Source organism: Elephantulus edwardii, unplaced genomic scaffold (genome assembly GCF_000299155.1).
Source record: "Elephantulus edwardii isolate Elephantulus edwardi_28Jun2011 unplaced genomic scaffold, EleEdw1.0 scaffold00234, whole genome shotgun sequence".
Lineage (NCBI taxonomy): Eukaryota > Metazoa > Chordata > Mammalia > Macroscelidea > Macroscelididae > Elephantulus > Elephantulus edwardii.
Window position 1 is genome coordinate 1,751,273 of NW_006399984.1, and position 12,840 is coordinate 1,764,112.

The 12,840-nt window shown below is 36.7% G+C and overlaps 1 protein-coding gene across 1 annotated transcript in view; it reads right to left on the minus strand.

The window, feature by feature from the left end:
• The window catches only part of OCA2 (oculocutaneous albinism II), a 569,803-nt gene that overhangs the window by 355,305 nt on the left and 201,658 nt on the right, over positions 1–12,840 (minus strand). The window contains exon 12 of the mRNA XM_006898594.1: positions 4,430–4,562. Coding sequence (XP_006898656.1) covers positions 4,430–4,562 — 133 coding nt within the window. The remainder of the gene's footprint in view (positions 1–4,429; positions 4,563–12,840) is intronic.

Genomic DNA, 12,840 nt, shown 5'->3' on the forward strand with positions numbered 1-12,840 from the left:
TGCAACAATGAATGAATAGAATTCCAAAATCTCTGTAGATGTTCATTGAAATGAAAAATAAATAAATTAAAACTAAAAAAGATAAAACTATTAAAATTTTTCAGCAAAGAAATAAAAATCAGGAAATATAAATTGCTTTTTCTTTGAAAGATGATTAAGAAAATAAAGCTGTAATCTTAAAAAAAAAAGCTGAACATAGAAATTCCATATGATCCAGCTATTCCACAACTTGGAATATACTGGGAATATGAGAACTGAGGCACAAACTGAGATTTGTACATGAATGTTCATAGCAGCATTATTCACCATCACAAGAACATGGGAACAGCCCAAATGTCCAACCACAAATGAATGCATTGAGAAATTATCCTAGATTCACACAATGGAATACTATGCAGCATGCAGAAGCAAGAACTTTGTAAATTATTACCTAACTAGGGAGGGACTAGAGAGCATTATGCTGAATGAATTAACTTAGTCCGACAGGATAAATATTGTATAAAACCATTAGTGTAGTTTGAGTATAAGAATCCAGGAGGGGTGGAAGAGGCTGGAAGCAGATCACTGGGTTATGACCCAGCTATTCCACTGCTTGGAATATATGCTCAGAAAATGAGAACTGAGATAAAATTGAAATTTGTACACCAATGTCATATTATCATTCACATTAGCAAGAAAGTGAAAACAGCCCAAATGTCCAACCACAATGGAATGGATTGAGAAATTATGGTACATTCATACAATAGAATACAATGCAGCACGCAGGAAAAATGATTTTGTAAATTACTGCCTAACTTGGGAGGAACTGGAAAGCATTACACGAAGTTAACTCAGTCTCATGAAAACAAATACTGCATAGGAACACTATTGTAGAGCACATATGAGGATAAAAGGGGGAGGCTTAAATAACTGGTGGAGGGAGGGATTGATAAAGGAAAGGTCCAGTGTGAAAAACAATATATATATAAACTTTGTATATAAACCAGTATAATATAATTATTTTTAAAAAAAAATATTTTATTTCAGGCTCAACAAATAAAAGGGAAAAAAAAGAAAAAAAGATGATGGAAGGAGCACACAGAGTCACTTTACCAAAAAACAGTTTGCTGACACAGAAGAATTTCAAGAAACAATGATCAAGAAGCAATGGAAGGAGTTCAAGCCACTCTTAAGGAATTGGCAAAACACAAGACCTCAGGAATTGATGGAATACCAATTGATATATTTCAACAAACAGATTCAGCCTGGACATGCTCACTAGGTTGTGTAGGAAATCTGGAGGACAACCATCGGGCCAAATGACTGGAATCAATCCATATTTATTCTCATTCCAAAAATGGTGATTCAACAGAGTGTGCAAATTCTCGAATTATGTCACTAAAACATCACACAAGCAACATCTACTGAAGATCACCCAAAAACTATTGGACCAGTACATTGACAAAGAACTACCAGATGTGCAAGAAGGGTTTAGAAGAGGTCATGTCACTAGGGCCATTATAGTTAAGGTCAGACGGATATTATCTGAAAGCAGAGAGTACCAGAGGAATTTCTATCTGTGTTTCACTGACTATGCAAAAGCATTTGACTGTGTGGATGACTACAAATTATGGCTAACTTTGAGGAAAATGGAGATCCCAGAACACTTGCTTGTGCTTATGTGAAACATATTCTTTGACCAGGAAGCAATCATCAGAATAGAGCAAGGAAACTTTGTATATTTCAAAATCAGAAAAGGTGTACATCAGGGATGCATCCTATCTCCATATCTTTTCAATCTATGTTTGGAACATATCATTCAGGATGTTGGACTTTATGAGGTGGTATGTGGTATTAGTATTGGAGTAACACATCAATAACCTGTGCTATTCAGATGACACACCTTGCTTGCTAAAACTGAGGAAGACCTGAAATATTTGCTGTGGAAGGTCAAGGACAGTAACCCTCAATATGGATTGAAGCTCAACATCAAAAAACCTGAAGATTCTTACCATTGGGCCAATTGGCAGCATCATGATAGATGAAGAAGAGATTGAGGGTGTTAACAGCTTCAGATTGCTTGGCTTCACATTAACACTCCTTTTTTTTTTCACATTAACACTCTTGATACCAGTAGCCAGGAAATCAAAATACTAATTGCATCAGGAAAATCTGCTGTCAGGAACCTCTCTGGAGTACTGAAGAGCATTGATGTCAATCTAGAAACTAAGGTGTGCCTAATCCCAGCCATGGTCTCGGCAATTACTTGCTATGCATCAGAGAGCTGAACAGTGAATAAGGATGACAGAAGAAAAATAGATGCCTTCGAGTTGTGATACTAGAGAAGAGCATTGAAAATACCATAGACTGCCAAGAGAACAAACAGATCTGTCCTGGAGAGGATGAAAACTAGCTGCCCCTTGAAGGCAAGGATTTTGAAGTTCTGTCTCACATACTCTGAGCATATGAGACAGGAGGGACCTGTTCTTAGAGAATGACATTATGCCTGGAAAGTAAGAAGGATAGTGCAGGAAAGGAAAACCCCAGATGAGATGGATTGAGACAGTTACAGGAGTAATGGAGGTAGGTGTGTCAGAGACAATGAGATTGGCTTAGGATAGAGTGCAGAGCTGTTGTACATAGGGTATTCAATTCTCTTGAATTGCAAGAGATTCAATAACACATAACAGTAACAATGATATCATACCATATAATTATTATTCTTGTATTATTGTATTATTATATTATTTCTTATTCTATTATTCATATAATAATTGGTCTTTTGTGACTGACATATGTCACTCAGCATGATTTGTTTTCATTTCCATATTTTGCTATATTATGTTATTTCTAGGCCTCTTTTTAGTAATGCCTAGTAACTCTTCTATGTGTATGCACCACAATTTCTTAGCATTTCATTTTATGATCAGTGCTTGGATTGTTTCTAACTCTTCACTATTATAAATAATGCCACAATAAACATAGGCATCAATATATTTAGTCATATGATAGCTCTTACTTCTTTGGGTTACACACCCAGGAACTTCTTATAGTTTTATTTTACTCAAAATACCATTTTACACACACATGTTACCAAAAAAAAAAAAAGCCAACTGATGTGCATAATTCTGATTCATTGAGACCTATGTGTGCGTCAAAGTAAACTATGCTCATCCAAACTGGGTTTGAGCTGCTGGCTTTTCAAAAGTAGATTTATAAGTCTTTCTTCCAAGGGCAACTTTGGGTGGATTTAAACCTGCATTGTTTGAAACCTGCATGGCTTGGAACTACCAACCTTCTTTATCCAACCTCTTGATTAGCAGCTCAACTTCTTGATTAGTAGCTCAAAGTATTAACTACTGAGTCACACACAGGGATTCCTTATTTAGTACTTTGTGCATTTGGTTATTAAGTAGATTGCCCATCCTTCTGCCAAGGATCAAGTGATGGATTCAAACTGCATGCCTTAGGGACTGCAGCACAGCTTATTGCCACTAGGCCACCAGGGCTCCTTAGTAAAAAATAAGAACTATAAAATGCAAGAATGAACGAACATGTAATGAGAGGAGGAGAAAGAAAATAATTCACTCTATAAATTCTCACAATTTCTGAAGCTACCTAGTCAACCACACCACATGAAATCTCAAAAGGAGGTAAAGCATTATTGTCACCTATTCTAGGGAGCTCAGTGGCTTAGTGGCAAGGAACTAAGCTGCCAGTCGAAAGACGTGGTTCAAATCCACCAGCTGCTCTGTGCAGAAAGATTAACAATCTTCTTCCATGTGATTTACTGCCTCTGAAAACTTGCTGGAGAGTCAGCTATCAACAACATTCTGGCCAATCCAGAGGTAGTTATTAGCCAACAATCTTCCCATCACCCACACACTGGACTTTGCCAAGGGCAGTTATTTTCCAAATAACTTAGCTCCCCTAATGTATCTGAATTGGTGCTCTTCTCAATAAAATATCTACCAAAATTCTTATATGAGGAAAATGCAAAGCAATAATATGATAACCACAATTCTTCATGCTAGCTGGTGACTCCTCAAAGGGCCTTTGATTGACAATAACTGTATTATGTCACCAATTTTGCTATTATATGTAGTGCTCAACTATTACATTCTAGACCACTATAGTGAATGTTAAGTTACTTGCATTGCAAGCAGTGTTTTGTTTAGGTTTGGTGTTTTGTTTTGTTTTGTGATGCTACACCATTTCACTTAATAGGGGGATCATCACTTCCTCCACCTCACTTGATAGAGAACTGCAGAGACGTGGTTCATAAATTCTCCAAAAGTACAGTAAAAAGTTAGTGGTTTAGCATATAGTATTCCTGTACTCTACACTTCCCAATGTTCTGAGGATGGTAAATCAACTCATATTTTGGAGATAACTTGTCCTATAAATATAAGTTTATGTCATTAAGTTCTAAAGAGGGGCCAGTACTCACCCACAATCTCGCTGGGCTCCTTGTTGTAAAGCTTTTTGTTCCAATACAAGAGACGGAGGAAGGGGAAGGAGGTCAGGAGAATGAAGAAGATACCCACAAACATATGTGCTGTGAACCCTGCAAATTCCAGACCCTGCAAGTGCAAAAGGGGGTGAAATGGTACAGGAGCAAAAGGCAAGCAGAAAGTCACAAAGATGTGGGGTTGGGAGGGCCAGTGAAAGGAGGGTGATTGTTCCAAGGTATTTGCTCTTTACTAGAATTTTGAAAACTTTAAGGTTTGTGTTGTTTGATTTGATGTTGCTCTTAAGACTTCGTTGTCGTTCTTATAAGAAGTCTTAGGAAAAGAACAGGTGATTGATTCCCTGATTTTCACCTTGACTCAGCTTGCCACTACCACAGATTGGCACATTCCCATGATTATTGGAAACAAAAGTTTCTACTGTTATGTGCCATCAACTCAAGTATAACTCATAATGATTCTATGAACAACAGATCTAAACTCTGTCCTATTCTGTGTTATCCTTATCATCTCTGATACACTTGAGCTAATTGCAGTCATTGTGTCAGATCTCCTTTCTTTCACTGACTCTCTACCTTTCCAAGCATGATGTCCTAACAACACGCCCGAAATATGTGAGGTGAAGCTTCGTCATTATTACCTCTAAGGAGCATTATGGCTGTACTTTGTCCACAGTATATGTCTGTTCTTTGGTTCATAGGATATTCAGTACTCATCTCCAATACCACAACTCAAAGGTATAAGTTCTGTCACCATTATCCATTGTCCAGCTCCCTGATACATAATAGGTGATTGGAAATATCATGGCCTTAATCAGGTTTTTAAGCTGACAACATTGTTCCTCAGTATTTTGAAGAGACCCCTGATAGTAGAATTTTCAAATGCAATAAATCTTTTTCTTTCTTTTTTTTTAATAAGTATTTCCTTTATTTTAACAATTAAAATGTCTAATACTTCTCTATTTTCTTTTTATTTTTGTAATTTACTTTAAAAAGGTATACTTTATATTAAAACACTGAAAATATGCATTTTTGATACTGTTTTCAAGCATATTCAAATTTATTGATTGCTATCTTGAAGAAATTAAATTTCCACACCAATGAAAAATTTACTACTTACGATTCCAGTTCTAATTGCAAATAAAGGACACACAAACAAACATAAATACAGATTCTACTCATTCAGTTAAAAAGTTTCCATTTCATTTCTAAAATGCCTCATTTTTGTGGGTCTCCTATTTTGCAGAAGGATTTACTAAATCTTTTTATTCTTAATTTCTGCTACAAGGGGTATTGATTGTTGATCTAAATAAGATTAAATAATTGACAATTTAGACCTTTTCTCCATTTATTATGATGTTGTCTCTTGGCCCAGTAGGAATGATTTTTGTCTTCTTGATTCTAAAATGTAATCCATATTGAAGGAAATTAATATTGTAATTCATACTGAAGGAGATGTAATACATATTTGAAGGAAATAAATAATTGAAGAAATAACATGAAAAATTCCAACTTAGATCCCTGATTTGGATGCTGTCCTGGGAAGTACAACTCTATGAAGCATCAAAGAGTCTTGGAATGAAACTCTGACCCCTAGCAGGGGCCTTCTGCTCCTCCTCCTACCTCATGCCCATCCCAGTCCTGCCTTTGGTGTTGGTGTGTCAAGGAAAGAATCAGCAGTATCAGCAGCAGCCACAGTTAGATTTGGTTCTCTCATTACTTTTGTATCTGCCTTCATGAAGGTGACTCTTTTCTAGAGCACTCCCATACCTATCCCAGTATCAGAGAAGGGAATCAGACACAATGGCAAGCACAGCACAGCACACATATTGTGCAATGAAGACAGTAGATCTTTGGGATGTTAAGGATCAGAATACCATATCTAAGGCCTCAGCTGCAAGTTGCTGTTCGTTGTTCTTATGTGTAGTTGAATCAAAACTGATTCATAGATGACCTTCCAGTGGATCAGAGGCTGTAATTCACATGGGAGGAGACTGTAAATATTTCTTCTACAGAGCAGCTGGTGGATTGGAAACAAGTGCCTTTGGGCTAGCAGTACAGTTTCTTACCACCAGGCCACTAGAACTCCCTAGGTATTTAAACTGTATAATTATTATTTATAAAATGTAACTGTTTCTCCCTTCATTCCTTTACTAGTTTTATTTCTCCTGTTGTTTTTCTCTCTTAGAAAAAATCTGAAATCAGATTTGTATTTTTCACAGCACAACTAGGAATCATGATGAATAAGTATCCATCAAGTTTGAGGGTCTCTCAATGATATGCTTCTTCATCTCTTGCACAGCAAATTGTCATGAAAACTATATTATGAACAAAGATGAAACCATAGCAACTCAAGCACAGGAAAATGTAGAGAAACTAACTGATTAAACTTGCATAATGGTTTGAGAAGTTTAAAAATCTGTTCTGGTAGTTCTTCACTGAAAGTATTACTATGAATTTTATTTTTATCTACCCTACTTGTTGAAACTGAGGAAGAACTGAATCACTTGCTGAGAAGGTCATGGACTGCAGCCTTCAGTATGGATTGAAGCACAACATCAAGAAAACAAATATTCTCACCACTGGGTGAGATTGAGATTGTTGACAGCTTCAGTTTGCTTGGCTCTACAATCAACATTCTTGGTACCAGTAACCAGGAAATTAAAAGATGAATTGCATTAGGAAAGTTGGATGTCAGAGACCTCTACAAAGTATTGAAGAGCAACAATGTCTGGGGTCTTTGCCATTACTTGCTAATGCATCAGAGAGCTGGACAATGACTAGGGATGATAGAAAGAGAGTTGCTGCCTTTGAGCTTCGGTGCTGGAGAAGAGTATTGAATATATCATGGACTGCTAGGAGAACAAACAAGTTCATCCTGAAGAGGTGAAGCCAGGCTATTCCTTGGAGACAAGGATTCTGAAGTTCCATCTGACATACTTTGAACATGTTGTAAGGTGGGATCAGTCCTTGGAGAGGGACTTCATGCTTGGGAGGGTGGTGGAGGGACAGCACAGGAGAGGATGACCCTAGATGACATGGATTGATTCAGTCACTGGGTAATGGGGATAGGCATATTGGAGACAAAAAGATTGGCAAGGGATGGAGCAGGGTTTAGGGCTGTTGTACATAGGGTCACTATGAGTCGCAGGCAACTTGATGGCCCATAACAATAACAACAACTCATTTCATAACCCAAATATCTGGTAAAGAAGAGGTTAACAATGATTTAGAGAGTCTTGACATATTTTCACTTTGCCTAAAATTAAAAGAAAAAAGAGGACAATAATGTTTAATAGAATAATTTAAACTATAATATCAATATATTTGTCTTTACATCAACTTGGTTATGAAATATAATTGGTCATTTTATGGACAAAGGAGTCAATTGGAATATAATAACTATGATATTTTGCCTTATTAGGTATGATAAAGCAAGTAGGGAAAAAAAGTGATGAGTAGACCAAAGAAAAAAATCCACCAAGAGCTTTTAAGGAATGCCCCAATAAGAAAATAATGAAGCACTGAGCAAAGGTAGATGGTTGTGATTATGGGCAGATTTATGAAGTATGAAAAAGAATTAAGACAGAAACACGCAGATTTAATGCGCTGTTGTTGTTAGTTGCCTTGACTTGGACCTGACTCTCAATAGTCCCAGGTATGCAAGGTAGAAAATGTTGTACTGTAACTGGATTTTCAATGACTGTGGCCTTATCACCTAAACTGACAGGGCATCTTTCAACTTCTTTTAGTACCATTGGCACTTGTGCATATGGTACTTTCTGAAATCCACTTTCTCAAGGCTAGTAAATATTTATTGGATGCTACTATTGTGAATTTCATCTTTGATCTTGTTTAGATACTTTTTTGGTCCTATAAATATTCCTTTTAAAAAAATTATTTTATATTGGTTTGCTTACAAAGTATATATATAGTTTCATATTTTTCTTCTTACATGGTTTTTCATACAATTATTCCTATGAATTATGTTTTATAAAATTAATCTCCACTGGAGTATGTCCACCATTAACTTGTCTTTTCAGGTCCCCACCGAATCTCGCCCATTTCCTTTACCCTCTCCTTCCACTATCCAAATTCTGCAATCCTGTGGTTTTGCCCTTTCTCATCCTCACCCATTCTTTTTCCTTTCCTCACCCCTTCCTTTTCCCTTTTCCCACCCTTTCCTTTTCCCTTTGACTCCTCATATGTGTTTTACTAATTATCCTTAATTTTTTTTACAACATGAAGTATTTGTCCTTAGGACACTAAGTTTGCTCACCATCATTGCTTCTGAGTGCGGCATAGTATTCCATTGTGTACATGTACCAAAATTTCTCAATACATTCAGTTGAGGTTGGACATATGGGCTGTGTCTATGTTGTTATAATGGTGAATCGTGCTCATATGAACAATGGTGTACAAATCTTCATTTATGCCTCGGTTCTAATTTCCTTGAGGTATATTCCTAGTAGGAAAATAGCTTGATTATATGGAGTTTCTATGTTCAACTTTTTGAAGAAATGTCAAACTGTCTTCCAGAATAGTTGTACCATTTGACAATCTCACCAACAGTGTTTTAGAGATCCCACATTTCCCCATTCTCTCCAATATTTATTATTTGCTTTCCTGCTAAATTTTGCCACTGCAACTTGAGTGAGATGGAATCTCATTGTGGTTTTTATTTGCATCTCTTTTCTCGCCAGTGATTCTGAGACTTTATCACGTGTCTATTGACCATCCAAATATCTTCCTCTGTGAAAAGTCTTTTGGCCAGTTTGTAATTGTTTTATCAGTCTTTCTTTTTTGGAGACCCAAGAGTATTCTGTAAACTTTTGTTGAGACTCAAGTCTGAGATGGTACTGCCAATTTTTTTTTCCTAGTCAATAAGATATCTTTGCACCCTCTTGGAATAATTGTTCGATGAGCACAGAGATTTAATTTTTAGAAGGTCCCATTGATCAATTTTATACTCTCCAGATTGTGCATTTATTACTGTATTTGTCAGCCTCTAAGCTTAGTCCTACCTTATCTTCTGAACTTTTTTGTTTGGGGCTTTACTCCCAGTTCTCTAATACACTTTGAGTTGATTTTGTGTATAGTGTGAGATGTGGCTCCTGATTCATCTTTCTACAGGTACTACTACCTGTTTTGCCTACAAGTTTTGCCAGCACCCTTTGTTGAAGAGGTTATCATTTCCCCATTTGATACATATTGTTTGCTTGCCCATAGATAGAGTTCCATTACTGGGTTCTTGACTCTGTTCCATTGTTCTATGTACCTGTCATTGTACCAGTGCCATGCTGCTTTGGTCATTACCACTGTGTAGTAAGTTGTCAGGTGCTGATTGTAGAACAGACCATCAACTACTCATATGTAAATTCAAATTAAAGCTAAAGAAGGTAAAATCAAATCCACAGGAATTAAAATTTGGCCTTGAGTCTGTCACACCTGAATTTAAAAACCTACTGAAGAACAAGTTTGAGCCCTTGAACAATGAACGAAGACGAGTTTTGCTGTGGGACAATATCAAGAATCTATGAAGAATCAAAAGGTCATTACAAAGATAGAAGTAGAAAAGACCAGAATGGATGTCAGAAAGAGACTGAATGTTGTACAAGAGTGCCAAGGAGCCAAAGCAAAGGGTAGAAATCAAGAAATTAAGGAACTAAATAGAAGATTTCAAAGGGCAGCATGAGAAGATAAAGCAAAGTATTACAATGAAATGTGTGAAAAATTGGAGTCCAAAAATCAAAATTGCCAAACTAGCTTGGCATTTCTTAAGCTGAAAGAACTGAAGAACAAATTCAAGACTTGAGTTGCAATACTTAAGGATGCTATCGGTAAAATATCTAATGATCCAAGAAGCATTAAAATAAGATGAAAGTAGTACACAGAATCCCTGTACCAAAATGAATTGGCTTATACAGAATAATTTCAAGAAACAACATATGGTCAATCAGCAATGGTGATGAAGGAAGAAGTTCAGTTTACTCTGAAAGATTTGACAAAAAATAAAGACCCAAGAATTGATGGAATGCCAATTGACATATTTCAACAAACAAATGTTGCCGTGGACGTGCTTACCAGGTTGTGCTAAGAAACCTGGAGGACAACTACCTGGCCAACTGACTAGAAGAGATCCATATTTATTCCCATTTCAAAAAAGGTGATCCAACAGAGTGTGGAAATTATCATACAATATCATATCACACGTAAGCAAAATTTGACTGAAGATTATGCAGAAATGACTGGAAGAGTACATTGACAGAGACCTACTAGAAACACAAGCTGGATTTAGAAGATGTGGCACTAGAGACAGTATCATCAATGTCAGATGGATCTTGGCAGAAAGCAAAGAGTAACAAAGGGATATCTAACTATCTATCTATCTGTGTTTCATTGACTATTCAAAGGCATTTGACTATGTGGATCACAACAAATTGTATTTAACCTTGAGGAGAATAGGAATCCCAGAATACTTGGTTGTGCTTATGCAAAACCTACACTTGGATCAAGGAGCAGTCCTCAGAAGAGAACAGGGAAATACTACACGGTTGAAAATTAGGAAGGGAGTATCACAAAGATGTATTCCGTCTCCATACCTTTTTAATCTATATGCAGGACAGATCTTCCAGGAGGCTGGGCTTTATGAGGAGGAATAGGGTATCAGGATTGGAGGAAGATTCATCAACAACCTGTGTTATGATTACTAAGACAGAGGAGGACCTGACGCATTTGCTACAGAAGGTCAAAGACTGTAGTCTTCAATATGGGTTGAAGCTCGACATCAAGAACACGATATTTCTCACCACTTGGTCACTTGTCAGCACTATGATGGATAGAGAAGAGATTGTAGTTGTTAATAGTTACAGCTTGCTCAGCTCCACAATGAACACTATTGGCAACAGCAGTCAGGAAATCAAAAGATGAATTGCATTAGTTAAATATATTGTCAGGGACCTTTCCAGAGTACTGAGAAGCAACGATGTAAGTCTAGAGACTAAGGTGTGCCTGATCCAGCCCATGGTCTTTGCAGTTACTTGATATACATCAGAGAGCTGGGTAATGACTAAGGATGACAGAAAAATAATTGATGCCTTTGATTTGTGGTGCTAGAGAAGAGTCTGAGTTGGAGAGGGTGAAATCAAGTTTCTCCTTGGAGGCCGGGATTTTGAAGCTCCTTCTCACATACCTTGGGTGCATGGTCAAGAGGAACCTAGCCTGGAGAAGAACATCATGGTAGAAAAAGTGAAGGAACAGCATAGAAGAGGAAGACCCCGGATGATATTTATTGATACACTAACTATGGCACTGGGGGTAGGTGTGTCAGAGTCACTGAGACTGGCTAAGGACAAGGCAGGCTTCAGAGCTGTTATATATAGGGTCGATGGCACATAACAATAACAACAGTAGGTTTTGAGATTAGGGAGTGCTATGCCTCCAATTTCATTCTTGTTTTTTCAGAAGTGCTTTGATTATTCACGGTTTCTTTCCTCTCCAAATAAACTTTACAATTTTCATTTAGAGCTCCTTGGAAAAATTAAACTGGTGTCTATATTGAGATTGTGTTGAACATGTAGATTGCTTCTGGTAGGATTATCATTTTCACAAAATTGAGTCGTGCTATCAAGGAACATTTTTCCATTTATTTAGGTCTATAATTGTGTCTTAAGGAAAAGTTCTGTCATTTTCTTTGTACAGGTCTTTTGGGTCTCTGTGTTAATTCCCAAGTATCTCAATATATGGTTGGCTATTATAAATGGAATTATTTTCTTAGTTTCCTTCTCTGAGTTATCTTTCTTACTGTAGAGAAATCTGAATAATTTTAAGATATTGATTTTGTATCCTGCAATGCTACTACATTCATCTACTAGCTCTAACAGGTTTTCTGTTGAGTCCATGGTGTAATCTGTGTACACTATCATATCATCTGCATATAACAACAGTTTAACCATCCCTTTGCTGATCTGAATGCATTTTATTTCCTTATCTTGTCATATTGCCCTAGTAAGTACTTCCAATACAATGGTGAATAAAATGGCTGGCAATGGGGATTCTTGTCTGGTTCCTGTTGACAGGGGAAATGTTTTGGTCTTTCTTCATTGATATTAGCTCTTGGTTTTGCATATATACTTTTCACTATGTTGAGGAAATTCCCTTCTATTCCAATTTTTCTGAGTGTCTTTATCAGGAAGGGAGTTTGGATTTTGTCAAATACCTTTGTGCTTCAATTGCTAGAATCGTATGGTTCTTATTAATTGCTTTGTTAATGTGGTGAATTATATTGTGTGTTTTTCTTATTTTGTGTTTTTTATTATTATTAAATTTTATTAGTTTTAATGAACATTTACAGAGATTTTGGGTTTTCATTCATTCGTTGTTGCACTGTTTTC